Source organism: Hippoglossus stenolepis, chromosome 17 (genome assembly GCF_022539355.2).
Source record: "Hippoglossus stenolepis isolate QCI-W04-F060 chromosome 17, HSTE1.2, whole genome shotgun sequence".
In the NCBI taxonomy this organism is placed as follows: Eukaryota; Metazoa; Chordata; class Actinopteri; order Pleuronectiformes; family Pleuronectidae; genus Hippoglossus; species Hippoglossus stenolepis.
The window spans coordinates 3173527-3188523 of NC_061499.1; the positions used below are offsets into that span (position 1 = coordinate 3173527).

At 42.3% G+C, this 14997-nt stretch overlaps 2 protein-coding genes across 2 annotated transcripts; both read right to left on the bottom strand.

Moving 5' to 3' along the window:
• Positions 1-706: 706 nt before the first annotated feature.
• lypla2 (lysophospholipase 2) lies at positions 707-10234 on the bottom strand. Its single transcript, XM_035182702.2, has 10 exons — positions 10154-10234; positions 5282-5374; positions 4073-4104; positions 3572-3637; positions 3244-3291; positions 3026-3096; positions 2460-2533; positions 2221-2322; positions 1941-2111; positions 707-1727 (listed from the first exon to the last, which is right to left on the bottom strand). The coding sequence occupies exons 2-10, from the start codon at positions 5357-5359 to the stop codon at positions 1677-1679; spliced, it is 693 nt and encodes a 230-aa protein (XP_035038593.1). The 5' UTR covers positions 5360-5374; positions 10154-10234; the 3' UTR covers positions 707-1676.
• A 793-nt stretch (positions 10235-11027) lies between these two features.
• pithd1 (PITH (C-terminal proteasome-interacting domain of thioredoxin-like) domain containing 1) lies at positions 11028-14540 on the bottom strand. Its single transcript, XM_035182707.2, has 6 exons — positions 14199-14540; positions 13362-13405; positions 12984-13061; positions 12732-12836; positions 12111-12219; positions 11028-11481 (listed from the first exon to the last, which is right to left on the bottom strand). Exons 1-6 carry the CDS (start codon positions 14388-14390, stop codon positions 11380-11382), a joined length of 630 nt encoding a protein of 209 aa, XP_035038598.1. The 5' UTR covers positions 14391-14540; the 3' UTR covers positions 11028-11379.
• Between the last annotated feature and the right edge of the window lie 457 nt (positions 14541-14997).

Consider the following 14997-nt stretch of genomic DNA (forward strand, 5'->3'; position numbering starts at 1 on the left):
TTCCGTCCTTTCCCACTGTTTTTCTTTTTGTTTTAAAAATCAGGTTTAATAACAGCAATATAGAACAGGTAATCACAAAGAGAGCAAAATTAACATTCACAAAGGAAAATGCAGAACACCTGATATATTAACTTTGAAGCACACATGACTCCTCAGAGTTACACACCTATGTCTGAGTTGTTCGAGATTAACATTTTTTTTGTAAAATCACCCTTCAGTTACGTTGGAACAGCTTCTTGCTAAAGCCCTCCCAGTGTATAGTATAGCCATTTTTTTTAAAAGAAGTAATTGTGGGGGTTAACTTTAAATCTGACCTTCAATGTTCTGTTAGTGGTTTACAATAAGTTGCCAAAGAGGGAGCTGGTAAGGGAATTTTCTTGTGTTAGTTTCCAACTTGGCTGTAGTGACGTGGAAGAAAATGTGGAGGAAGCAGGTTTTTCATTTCCAGAGTTCAAAAGAACCAACTGGAACTAATGGGGGTTATAGAAAGGATGCTGCTGAAATGATAAAGCTTGAATTGATAGAAATGTATAAAGATGAGGTGTAGGTGGGAGGAACAGTGCCGCCGGCAACCATAAGCATTATTTCATACAACTCATTCAGGTCAGTCATTCACAACCTCAACTAGAATCCCAGGATGGAAGCAGGAAGTGATAACCACCAGATGTGGAAGTTATGGAAAAAATAGCACAAGGTGGCAAAAGCATCAATTCATGAGTTTTCATTTTATTTCAATTGTAATTTCTTCATATAATTCAAGATATTTACTCACACTCATTAAAGAAAAGTAACGTGAGGCCCCCGTGGATGTTGGTGCTTCAATAAAAAGGTCTGTTTGTAGTTAAGTGATTAAGATTGAAGACCTGGACAGGCCGCAGAGCACCGTCATGGGGCGGAAGGTGGTGGAATGGATGGTTTAAAACTCACTGCACCTGAGTCAGACTCTGAGGAGTGAAGCTGCTCTCAGACCAGATTCAACCGCTTGATATAATAAGAAATAGCACGGTTAATGGGCTAACAACAGCAAGCGACTATGTTGTAATTTTGACAGCATTTTCTTCGATCTGACCTTCTCTCTAGTAAGTTGCTTCAAGATTTTCCCACACCTATAAAAGCCTTGCAGGGTTTGCTCCTGTTTTCCACATGCAGGTCTGTCTGCACCTTATTGTGCTCACAGACAGTATCAGCTGTTAACTCACTTATCCGACTCAAATCTTATTGGGAAAGGCGAGGCATTTGTAGCAATGGAGGCTGTGACAGCTGAGAATGACTAAAGTTAAGATGGAAGCGACAGACAAGAGGTTGTTAAATAAAACCAAAGGGAATGTATTGAGTGGGAATCAGTGTTTCTCCCTCCAAAAGGCTAAGACTCCTGAGTGCAAGCACTTGGTTACAATGTTATCCAATCAGTGTGTTTGACAAATTTGTTTACAGTATGAGTGTTGTTGGATTGAAATGCACGGCAAGCACATGGTTCATTTAGCGCTGTGGATCAAATCATTATTATTACATGTGCATATGTGTATGTGTGTGTGTGTGTGTGTGTGTGTGTGTGTGTGTGTGTGTGTGTGTGTGTGTGTGGAAGGGGGGGTGCTCATGGCTGTTTCCTGTGGGAGAATGGCAGATCAGGGGTGACAGGTGAGTGTCTCAGGGGTCACAGTGGGGATGAGGTGAGGTCAGATTCGGGGCAAATGCTTCTCGATAAATTCCTTTACTGCCTCCATCTCCTGCAAGACAGAAAAATAGATGTTGGTACAGCGAAGAAGTTTTTTTTATGTGCCTATGCCAGACCGAACATTTTCTGCAGTTTCAAAGGCATTTCCGATGCTGGTATCAGAAAAACTCTAAAGAAAACAGAACTCCTTACAAACGGATTTATCCTCTCACAAACAGAATAAAGCCACATACACACACATGCAGAACACGTGTTGGTGAAGTACCTGAGGACAGGAGCAGTGAGCGAGCCCTGGGTAGGTTTTAAAGGTGATCATCTGAGGGTTAACTATGGTTTGGAGTTTATCTGCCGTCATGGAACCAAACTGCCTAGGGATCATGATGTCTGCCTCACCGTGGCACTGCAGGATCGGGAGGTTCTTGTTGCCGCTCGACGCCTGCAGGACAGAAACAACAGAGATGGACTATGACCACACAGAAAATGCATGTTTTGCTTATTGTTTTGCAGAACCATAAAATGTGGCCTTGACAAAACTGTGCCTGTACCGATGGGAAACTGCTGTGAAGTGGAAGCCAGCAACTGAGGGCTACAACGCCAGCCAGCTGATGCTGGCAGGTCAAGGCGGTATACAAGGACAGGGCGCCACCCTGAGGAGGAATGGAGGAAGAACACAGAAGAAGAGAAGAGGAACAATATTTATTACACTAACCAGCATTTCAAAACATCATGTCTGTGAACATGACTCTTACCAAATATAAAACAAGGCTAAGATGTGAAACCCTACCTGAGAGAAGCCGCCGAGCATTATACGGTTTGGGGGGATCCCATTTTTGGCCTCATGATCGATTATGGCCTTGACTAGAGGAAAACAAGAAAGATTGTGTGTTTAATAGATGGAGAGAAAACTCAATTCACAGATCTCAAAGGGAAAGTAGCAAACAGGCAATAGATAGATAGACTGGATGAATAACAAAGTAAGTTTTTCTTGGATAGTAGTTGTTTTGTGAGCAAGTGCATCAAACATTAAACTGTTTTATCTCCTCTGCACCAACCTCCTGCTTTTCAATTTGACTCACTGACCCCTAGGTGGAGCCTTAGGTCTTGTGACTGTTATCCATTGATAAGTGGCACCAAACAAATAAAACAGGGAGCCAGTCATAGAAACAAACTACTCCACAGTGCCACCAGAGCTCCAGCGTGAAATGAAATGCCATTATGCTTCGACATCACTGATGCAGACATAGAAGCTGATATCTTCATCATCAAACTGATATATTCATCTGTCATTATGAAGCAGCACTGATCTCATATGAATGTCACGTCTGTGATATTTAGAAACATTTAACTCACTGTTTTCTGCTGCCTTCTTGATTCCAGATTCGTCCTCTGGGGAGTCGGGGCTGAGACCCATGAGGTCAAACCTGCACACGGAGGCGAGCGTTTAGGGAAATCAATAGATACAATCACAGTATTGTCGATGGCAATACGGGAGCCTATTGTGGTTTCCAGGGAAACAATGGCTTCTAGTGTTGAGCCAAAAAGCAGCTTCTTTCATCACGCCAACTCACCATGCGGGCATCGTCATTTTCATGTTCAGAGTGACTGGGATTTTGGGCCTGTGGGGGAAAATGGAGGGAAATGACATGAGAATCATTGCCAGAGCTCACCGGCAATGTGAAGCTTGATTTATTTACCTGAGCAAAAAGAACAGTAGATAAACTATTTGTTTAAAGGTGCTTTTCCATTCTGACAGAACAATCTATGAACTATATTTTTCTTTACAGGTTGCTGCTGTTATTCAGTCCACACACAGAATCAGATGTTAGTTTCCCTCCCGCTGACAAGTGACAGCATAAAGGCATGAAATAGCACAGAGGGCCTTGAGTAAAGACTTACGCGTTTGGGCAGATAAACTTGACGTGAGGCAGCCGGATCCCCGTCAAACTGTCAGCCCACCCATGCCTGACAGAAAACAAAGAGAACACAGCTTTGTTTCTAATCCAGTTTCAGCAAACTCAGAGGATAATACACAGTGTGGTTCAATATGTTGCTTGTAAATGAAATTGATTAATTTATGTTTTTTTAATCCCTACTCTTCATTAACTTGAAACCTTTATCACCATCTTTTTGTTCCAGTTTCATTTATTAAAAGACGCGTTCGTCCATCTGTGTCTCCCAGCGCTTTAACTTCCCGATGAAGGTCAGGGCTGAGGGCTCATCTTTTCATTTTATAATACTGTGCCTGGGCTTTAGTACAGAAACAAATTTTTAACAAAACCTTTTAGAGAGTAAAATATATTAATGTAGAAAATTGACAAAGAAAACAGAACAAGAGGATTACATTTGTACATTCAACATGAATTAAGAAAGAATTAAAAACAGCAAATAATGACTCACCCGGAGTCTCCTAGTCCATGAAGGAAGATCACCTGTAACAGATATGAACATTGTTTAGGACTTTCTCTCTCTCCAGAATCTAAATCATACTTTAAATTATTTCTTAACACTTCCCTCCAGATTCAGATTAAAGTGTGAATATCTGACCTGAGACCAGTTCTGACAGAAACAGATAATATTAGCATTTGGGTCGTGTTCAGTCATGTCGGCGCACTACTTGATTTTTCACACTGTGATCGGGGAAACGTTGGGCCTGGGTTGGGTTGGTCACTTTTCTCACAGGCGGGTTCATATAGAATTTTTTGGCCTGAGTCGCTTCTGACACAAAGTCATTTAGATTAATCGTTAGTGATCGATCACGTTGGACAGTCTATGTGTTGGACACCATTTGATGAAACTATAAACCTGTGATTTCCCCCGGGAGCTGTACAGTGTGTTAAATCCCATTTTACACAACAACAAAAAAAACAATTCATCACACTGCGTCGCCTTTTGTCTACACAATGTGCTTCTGGTAAGTGTGCATACTTTTCTCTGTTCCAAAACAGAGAAAAACAGGTGCCAATCTCCCATTTCTGCCAAGATAAACTCCCACTGCCTCTCCCACCACAAACACACGACTCCCCGCAGAGACACAATGAAAGGGAAGAACGATTTAGAACGACAGCATTTCGCCGCTTATTGGCTGGAAATGAGAGATTCAGTCGTCTCTGCTGCAGAGATCAAAACACGTTTCTGTCATGTTGGGTTTGAGACGAGGTTCAGAGCTGGAACCAGTGACAGTCAGCTTTGATGCTGGCGGAGAACAGGTCCACACACTGTAGCCGAACACAGCACGATGAAAGACGCGTCTAGTTCGTACACTGGCATCCAGCTGAGCTTCTACACCATTGATTGTTCAGCACTTGTTACACCCACTGCTACAGGTGAGGCTTCGCATTGGGGAGAGATAGTGTTTAATGGGACTTTTATTTTGGTAGAAATCATGATCACAATCATCTTCTGTACAACACAAATTTGAATTCACATTTAAACAATGGATTGTACTGATAACTGCTTGTTGGAGCAGTTAGCATTGCACTGCTGGGATTGAAAACGTCCTCGATGCTACGACTCTTACCCACTTGTCCTCTGTGACCGTAAGATGCTCCAGATATGAGCATCAACAACATTAAAGATTAACACGCGAGGTTTTGAGGCTTCACTCACCGCAGCGGTCTCCTTTTCCATTCCGGACACCGTGACGGCCTCGGTGAGCAGCGGCACAGACATGTTGTTGCCACACATACACTGGAAGAGATACTGGAGTTGGGGGAGAAAACAGAAAAACACAGAGGTCAGCTGAGGACTTCAACTTTTTTATACATTTTACAAACACAGATTTTCGAAGCTAACGGGCCTGAATATGAACCAGGAAGCAGGTAAACCAAAAATATCAAAAACCTACGTTAAGTTTGTGTATTTTGTGAGATCAGTGGAAACCTTCACGTTCTGGAGTATTTGGTGATGATAAATGCAACAAATACATCGGTTTACACATATAATCGGCATAATTTGGTCATAATGAATCTGCCCTGAGCTCTGGAGTCATTGGATTACATCATATTAAATTAGACTTGCTTTCTCTGGCCTTTCGCTGCGCAGGGTAAGTGAACTGTGCCGGCTCAATAAAGCAGACCATAATTTCCACAGCGGATGGTGTGGAACATGTCACTCTCATCTTTTTTTAATGTCATGTTTTCATCTCCCGCTTTAACAGTTTTCAGTTTGACACGCTCACAAACATGTCTTCATCTGTTTGTCCAGCTCCAGATGAGGAGAATGAATAGATGTGTTACGTTGATCAATGTTCAATATCGTCATCTGAGCTGAGGTTAATTATCTGTCAGAGCCAGGAGCTTTATGAGCCGCAGTAAACGCTCAGAGGGATTTTCATGCCCTGGGTTTTGCCTCTCAGGCAGTACACCATCAGCTCGACCTTATTATTAGGGGAGGTTTTAATAAGCACTTCACATAAAGCCGGCGTCATGCGCTGCGTGTTTGTGTGTCGGGCAGGTTCCTGTAGTCAGCAAGTGACGGCACTCATTAACTAAATAAAAAAAACACACGCCCGCCCTCTCTCTACTGTAAATCAGCTGTAGACGTCCACCCGGCTCTGCAGTGAGTCAGACGTCGATAACAAGCATGAGATCAGTTTGTTTTACAGTAAAGTCGACCAGTAAAAGCCTCCACTCATTAAAGGCCTGAAGATGTGGGACAGGATGAGACAAGACAGGATGGGCGCGTCATAAAGAGAGCTGCTGCCTAATCGGTAAATGGTCGATGAGGAAATGGGGGAAATGTCTGAAACCCAGAGGTTAATGTGTAAACCCTGAGCAGGATTATCACACTCCACTGGCTTTAAAATTCCACCGCTGCCACTATTGTTGCATTTTGGCACATGACAAATTCCCACCTTGAGGTCACATTCACACCCGGAGGTAGATAGACGTGAGATTTAAGAGTCCAAAGGGTGGACAAAAGAGAGAGTTTGTGTCCTGCATCCTGGGGCTCCATGAATGAGTAATAGCTTAAAATGTAACATGGCAGAGTCGCGTACTGGGAAATAGTGACTTTCAGGGCAGTTTTGAAAAGTTTTGGAATCAATCTTTAGGCACAGGAAGATTTAAAGTTGAGATGACGAGGATCAAGAAAGATTATCAAGAGCGAAATGCAAAAACTTTGATTTTCCTTTGCATTGTAGTGCATTTTGCCGTTGACTGACAATGCAGCAACTTTCTGTTTTCAATGTTTTGAAGTAGTAGCATTTATCAGAATGAAACTTCCTCTTGTGTAAAGTCTTCTCACCAACAGACCAAAGAACACGTACTCAAGTACTGTTACTACACTTCCTGTTTCTTTCATTTTACCTTATTTTAAACTCCATTTCACTTCAAAGAGAAATGTTAATCTTATTACTTTATATTAATCTGACATTTTATCAGATTAGGTTTGACATTGATAAACTGTAAACCAGTAAAACACTATGCTTTGTCAATTATTGAACCAGTCAGCCTCAGACAAAGAAACAATCAGCGTCGCCCTGATCCTCTTATCATGTTTCAGATGTCAATGAGCTGCTATCGGTCCCATCAGAGACATTTCCCTTCTCAGAATAATTTAAATAATAAAAGATTACAAATATTCTTTAGCTCCAGGCTCTGGGGAGATTTGCTCTACATCACCGTAAACTGAATAAACTTTGAGTTTTGGACAAATCAAATAATTAAGACGCCACTTTTCACTATTGTTGACTTTGAATAAACTAAATTATTCAAAATAAAAAAATAACTGGCAGGTTAATTGATAATCAAGACAATCAATCAAAGATTAGATTAATCTTAAACCCTGGGAAAGACCCAAACTCGTAGATTGGAAATCACTGCAGTAAACTTTAAACAGTATATTAGGTAAAACCCGTAAAGTTTAATCTAATTATGTCATATGTCATAATACATCAGTTCTGCAGAACAAGTACATTCACCTTTGCTGCATGTTTTTACTTTTTACTGAGATTTAAAAGGCAGGACTTTCACTTAGAGTATTGTGGAATATTTTACATCTTAATTTGAGACACTTCTTCCTCACATTTTCTGACCAACGCGTTTAAGAGAACTGAAGGAGCAGAACTGGATCTGATGTGCATCACGTGACAGACGCCCGTGTCACCGACTTTTAACTGCGTGTAATTTAGCTGCTGAGCTCTGGCATCTTGACGGGAACACAGGCGAACAGACGCTGTGATTGGAAGCGAACAGCATGAGAAGTGAAACACAGAAACTGATAACTAGAGAAGATAAAGTGCACAGTGAACAATCTGTTCCTACAAGTAGGACAAGCTCTCTGAAAAGTGGCAGCACATGAAATTTATCCCTTTTATACCATGTTCTCGTTCCCCACCTGTTACCGTGCCGCCGATTCACAAAGACCAGAGACTGCGAATAACAGCATGAAACACAGTGTCTGTTTTTAGTGCAGCGAAGAAACAATTACTCACTCTCTACCCTTCTGAAGGCCGGTGGTTAAAAATAGTGCCGGGCTGCGAACAAGTATCGAGTCCAATTCAGATTGGGAATAAAAAAAACGACTGAAAAACAGCCTCTGTTCTGACTGAACTCAATTTATTACTTGATGCAGTTCACATTTCCTTTGGGTTTTAATGGCTCTTGTCCAGTTGAGGTGAACTGTAGATGCAAATGCATCGACTCCACGTAACCAACAGGAAAATTACATGAAGCTGGATTTATAGTTTCAGATTTCAACCTTCTTCTGATTATTTTTACTTAGTGATGACTTTAAAATCTGCTATTTTTGCTTTGAACAACCTTTTCCAGCCTCGTCTCTAAACTCTTTTGATAAATGTGGGTCATCTTTCCCAAAACAATCCTCTCTGTATTGTCCAAATCATTGTTTTGGTTTGAAAAGGGATAACAGTGGAAAATCAAATCCCCACCTTCATAAAAATAGAACCAGAAAACCAAAAACAAAATTACACTTTGAGAGCAACAAGCGATGAAAAGACTCATAAGATGCTTTCCGAACCCTAAATACATTTTAAGAGCGTTGCTTTGTCGGCCTATTGTTTAAATCTGTAGAAAATGAACCACATTGTCGCTGGTTTGAGTCCCACTGGGGAGCTTTGTTGTGTGCCACTCCCCGTGCCTCTGCCCCGCCGTTTGATTTAATCTCTCCCTTCTCGCCTACAGGCATTAAATCTCTGAAAAAGACCCATTAAATCTGGGACCTTTATCTGGTTTAAATGATTATTAATTCTAGATCTACAATTATTAGTAGATAAATCCCCTAGAGGGAAAGTATTCCGATGGCTGATTCATAATTTTTTAAAGAGACGATGTGGTGAATTGTTGTCATATCTGACAGTAAAATGCAAATCTCTAGGTTTGGGATTGGGACCGAGCAATTTGAAAAAGTCACCTTGAGGTGTGGGAAACTACAGATGACACTTTGATCTATTCTGTGACATTTAACAGGTCAACGACTGGATGAATCCATGTGTGAGCTGCGAGCACCAAACCATGCCGACTCTGACTAGTGTCCATCTTTTTGCATTTGAGTAACAGCCTCATTTACAGAGACTCGTTCTGCTGATGTGACACCAGCTCCCAACGCGGTCAGATTATGGAGTTGGAATTCTGGAGGATCGAAGTGAACAGAAATCGCTCTGTGTGTTTTTTAGGTGAAGGATAAAACGGGGGAAACGATGCCTGTGCTGCAGATCAACTTAAAGCACATCACGAGTCCCCATCCTGCATGACTGCAATTACATTTGAGACCAAACCAGAGGCGTGCTGCTGCAGACACACACACACACACACACGCGCGCGCGCGCACACACACACACACACACACACACACAGAGCTCGATGGCTGGCAAACAACAGGATAATATGCGGCAGTGAGTGACAGGCGTCCCCCGCCCCCACCACCACCAGCACCAGTACCAGTACCAGCACCGGAGCCCGCTCTGCGCCTGCTGGTGCTCGGCTCCGCTCGGAAAACGCACCGCGGTCAAACCCGGATGCTGCGGGTTCGGATCTGCGGGGAGCGGGTGTCGAGGAGGAGGGAAGATAATGAATGGTTAGCTCTGTATTTAGCGACCCTTCCTCATCATCTTCCTCCTCCTCCTCCTCGGCAGTGATGGCATTCAGCGGCGCAAAGTGTCCGCTGCCCCCGGATAACACCCGCGGATTCACTCCCAACCTCCGCAGTCCGGTTTAATCCCGGTTTAGCCGCGCACACACACACACACACGCGCACGGCGACACAATAACCCGGGCTAGTAGCCGTGGTGGAGGAGCCGCTAGCTAACCTCGCTCACACACTAATCGTATTGTCTGCCGGTGTCTCTCTTCCTCCGCCTAAAGCTGCCGCTACGGTTCAAATCCGCACCCCGAACCCAGCGGGGGGTTTGCGGCGACGCGCTACGCGACGAGCGGCCCCGCCACGGTTCATGCGGGGCCGCAGCAAAGTGTTTAAAAGGAGCCGCAGGGCCGCGCTAACAGGCGGAATTCAGACACTCACCGCTCCGCTGTCCCAGTTCAACTCGCACCGGAAGTTCCGCTGCTGGCCGCGCACCAGCAGGGGGCGGGGACTCAGCGTGGCGACGTCAGCGCGTCGCCGCCCTGAGAGACACGCCCACTCCGAGCGATGCGATACAATACACGATGTTTATAAAAGTAATATGAATGAAAACTACAATAATAATAGACTAGTAGTAATAATAATAATAACCGTTATAATAAAATATAGAAATTATAACAACCGTGTGAATAATAGTAATACGAACAATAAGAACAGTAATAATAAAAATACCAGTAATAATACTAGTAATAATATTAACAGTAATAATAATAATAATCATTGGTTCCTGACCCCCGCAAGCCTTAAGGGATAAGCAGTATAGATTATGCATAGATGAATAATATTAAAATAGATGTGACCAAGTGTCTCAAACTCTTAAACTCTGCTGTATGTCAGAGGGGATTTAAAATAAATTGGTTTCTTGTTTACAAGCAATCACAGATTTGTAATCATGGACTATGATTACAACAAGACTCCTTGATATACAATAAGTCTACTTACATACATATATTACTGACTCTAACTCCTCCATTCATTTGTCGTTGCTGCTTCCTTCATCTCAATCAAACATTTTCTTATGTACAAATACTTAAAAATAAACTGACACATTTTCTATTATGTGAGAAGCGGTCTCTTCTAATCAATGTTGTAAATACTGTTATTTCGATGATGTGTCCGGTTACACGCAGCATCTACTGCACTTCTGTCCTTCCTGGGAGAGGGATCCCTCATATGATCTTTTAGCTAATCACATGATGCTGATTATGGATCCAAAATTTAAACATGATAAAATGAAAGAAAATCTAAAACTCACACGATTTGAGAGTAGCTTTATTGAAGTGGTGAATATCTTGAAAAGTTTACAGGATAAACTGATGACAACAGACTTTATCTCAGTGTCAAATATTTCATGCATTTATTAGAACGTTTTTTTGCCCACATTAAGCCTTTATTCTTTATTGCCATAGAACACAGAGCAACAACTCGGGACTTCCACACGTCTGAAGCTGCCTGGTCTCCAGATTTTGAGTGCTCAGTCTCCGGTCAAGCTCGACCAACCTGCCAGTCTGCAGCGTTGAACTCATCTCAGACCATTTTGTCTCGTGTAAATGACGCTCAGCAGACGCCACTGAAACTTCTCCTCCTCCTCACGATCTCCAGAGCTTTCAGGAAATGAAGTTGGTTTGCGGGATGACGCTCTCCACTTTGTGATCCGCAGGGTTTGCTGCTGCCTCGTAGTTACAGATGGTCACTTCATGTCTGTGAGCCTTGAAAGTGCAAAGAGACAGAGAGACTGACTTCAAGCAATCATCGACAGATTTATTTTTCATCTGTTAAAATCTCCTGTTCAACACATACTCTTACTAGAATGGAAACTGAGCAACACCAGAGAGGCACCAACATATTTTGGGTAAGAATTTGCTGTGTGATTAAAAGATGAGGAAAATCTTCTTTCAATATCATCACGATCTAAAGCGTGCAGCCAAAACAACCATGACTCCAATATGATGAACATTAATAAGATAAATGGCACTCAGTATATTCCATATCCACCAACAGCCCCCTTAAATTTAGTCAAGCTGCTCCAAATTCCACACATTATAAATATGTTCAGTTCTCTAAATATGCCAGATTTTTTTGCAAATGTTGCAAGACACTCTCTCACAATAATAAATGTGGAAAAAAGATTTCGGTACGCGGCCCCTGATCGGGATCCACACCAAAATTTAGTGGGTTCTTCTCTAATCCTTTCACCAAGTTTCACGGTAATCTGTCCAGTAATTTTAGTGTAATCTTAGTTACACAAAAAAACAACCAGAGTCCTATCCATGGTCAATGTGAGCCACAGGGGCCTTCAGGAGGTTAAACCATTCCCCAGGCCGAGGTTCAGACTGACCTCTGAGTATTCGCCTCTCAGTCCGATGTAGTAGATCCTGGTGCTCTCTGCTCCAAAGTTCTTTGAGATGTGGACTGAGAGGTGATTAACGTTGGAAAAGCGAGCGATCCTAAAAATAAGGACACAACAGGAGACACTTGAGTTTGAGCTGAGGCTGAGAAATATAAAGAGTGTGAATGGAAACCAGCACGAAGCAGTGATCTGTTAGTAAAGTGTTAGTGAAGCTGGATAAGATGATGTCATAATGAGCCGTGGTAAAAATGAGTGTTTAACAAACACGGATGATGTGTTATGATCAAAAGAAAGAGAATGAGAGCGGATTGGCTTCACTTGTCTTTTCACAGCTTCATGTCAGAGCGTCCAGAGTAAAATGATCACAATGATATTTTTCATTTTCAGTTCTACATCTCTTTTGTTGACCAATCTAAAAGCCTCCATATACGACTCAGGAGGACTCAATGAAGTTAAATTGTGCAATTAAAATCAATGACTAAGTAAGACAGCGTGTTAAACATGATTAGCACAGATAGTATTTCAGCCATAACAGGAGCTTTATAGCAGCTTGGAGAGACTTAACCACATTAAAATGAAATCAAAATGTATAAATGTTCATGGTCTCACTTTGTTGGGTACTCCAGCTCAGCAGTGGGGTCTCTGTTGAGTCTGAAGGCTTGTTCAGGTTCTCTGCCGGTGGCGTCGAAGGACATCTGAGGAATGTTTTTGTACCTAGAATGAAAAAAAAAAAAAACTTTTATTTTTGTACTTAAATATACATCATTGAATAAGTAAATCAAGATGGGCTGTCCTGTGTCTCATCAGTTTGTCCTGTGTGACCCCTGTGACCCCTGATCAGAGAGACAGAGACACACTCACAGTCGTATCTCCGCAGGATGAGACTCGTCGTCTTCTCCGGAGATGATGATGCCCTTCAGCTTCACGCTGCCTGTAAAACTGAAAGAGACGCCACACGCTGTAGCTGTCATGACAGATCGACATGGAAATGTAACATGTCACTTTGGTCTCAGATGACAAAACACAGGGGCTCAGCTCTTTATTATTGGATCAGAGCTTAATTCCAATATTTTCTAATAATAAAAAACTGCTGCAGCAAATGTACTGCGTGTGTCCGTCTTTATATATAATTTACATCTCTATGTGTAAAGGTACCAAAGAATAAAATCATGTGTTCATGGGTTAAAATTCAGGCTGATAACAACAACAACAACGACGATGTATAATTTCACGACTTACGGGATGTTGAACAGCAACTCCTCGTCTGTATCACTTTCTACAAACTAAGAGAAGAAACAAAGACCATTTTTAATGATTATAGTGCCAGAGTGTAGAATTCTGGCTAATGATACATTCAATGTTAAATATCTTCACTTACATCAAGTATAGTAAGTATATGTAACTTTTTTCGCTTGTATTTGTGACAGTTTGGGAACTACAGGCAGCCGAACGACCTATTAGCAGCTCCTGTCCGCAGTGGACCCACTGATGTACAGACAACTATCACCGTCTCACTTAAATGCCTCAGAAAACTTTAAAAAGCAAAGATTCTCAACCAGGTTCTGCAGTTATAAGGAGCGTGTTTTAATATGATTCCTGAGCGGAGTCACCGACGCGTAGACATGAGATCGTTGTTCTCTTATAAAGTGTCAGTGACGCTGAATTTATAAAAAGGTGTGAATCATCTCTGTGTGTTCAAATCTGACGGAGTTATTACTCAGATTATTGCCTCAAACTGCTGCAGTTATTCACCTTCATGAACTCCCTAATGTTTACAAGTTAATTTAACCTTCCAGTCCGGTGGAAGTGGACCAGGCTGATGAGTTTATAACTTTAATCTGACTCACAACTCAGCCTCTTGTGATTTCTCTGTATCGTCTTCGTTAATTCAGTTTTATTTGTTTAATAAACCGCGTGGATCAGCAGAGAAGCAGCAGGCGGCCCCTCGCAGACACATGCCCCAAGTCCTGCACCCTCACCGGGCACAGATCACTGCAGCACCCGCAGCAGCTCCGCCCGCCTCAGGGGACCCAGGCGGGACACCTGCCCGGGGGAAGAGGCTCGGACCACGGTTACCTTCTCCCGGTCGTTCCTCTGGTCCCAGGGTTTGAACACCAGCTTCCCGTCGCCCTCCCGGCTCTCGTTCAGACACTGGAGCTTCTCCACGTCGATGCGCTGGAACAGTCCGTACTCCAGGCCCCTCTCCGCGGGCTCGTGTTCTCCCTCACACCCGCAGCCGTGGCCGTGGCCGTGACCGTGTCCGGACATCGTGGAGCTGAAGACGCCGCTCTCCGTCACTCAGGCCTGGGATGAAGAGGAGGAAGAAGCTGCTGCTGCTCCGGATGTTTTTAAAAAGTGAAACCACGAGATGACAGACTTTAGAAGAGTCAAGTGGACTGACGTCACTTAGGGGAGCGGAAGTTAGACGTCGTTTCCGGCTGAGGTTTTCAAAATAAAACGACTGGGAAAAAAAACATGATTTACAAGTTATTTAAATAGCTGAAAATATAATGCAATTAACATAAAATGTACTTAAACTGTACGTACTCCCTAAGTACACGATACACAATAAAGTACTAAATATAATAGAACAATGAATAAGCCTATAAGCAAGAGACTAAATACAAGAGATGACAAACTATGAACAAGAGAATAAACGTGTGTAAACTTGCAGTAGTTGTTCGAATTCATAACAATGAGCTGTCATGAAATTAAATGTTCATGCGATGAACTATAACTTTGAAAAATCATGATAAAATAATAATGAGCTTTTTAAAAATGTATTTGTTACTCTTGACTTTTGTTGCATTTATGAAGGTGATGATTAATTTCATATTGTGTTATTTATCACAGAATAAATGTTCTGAAGGGAGAG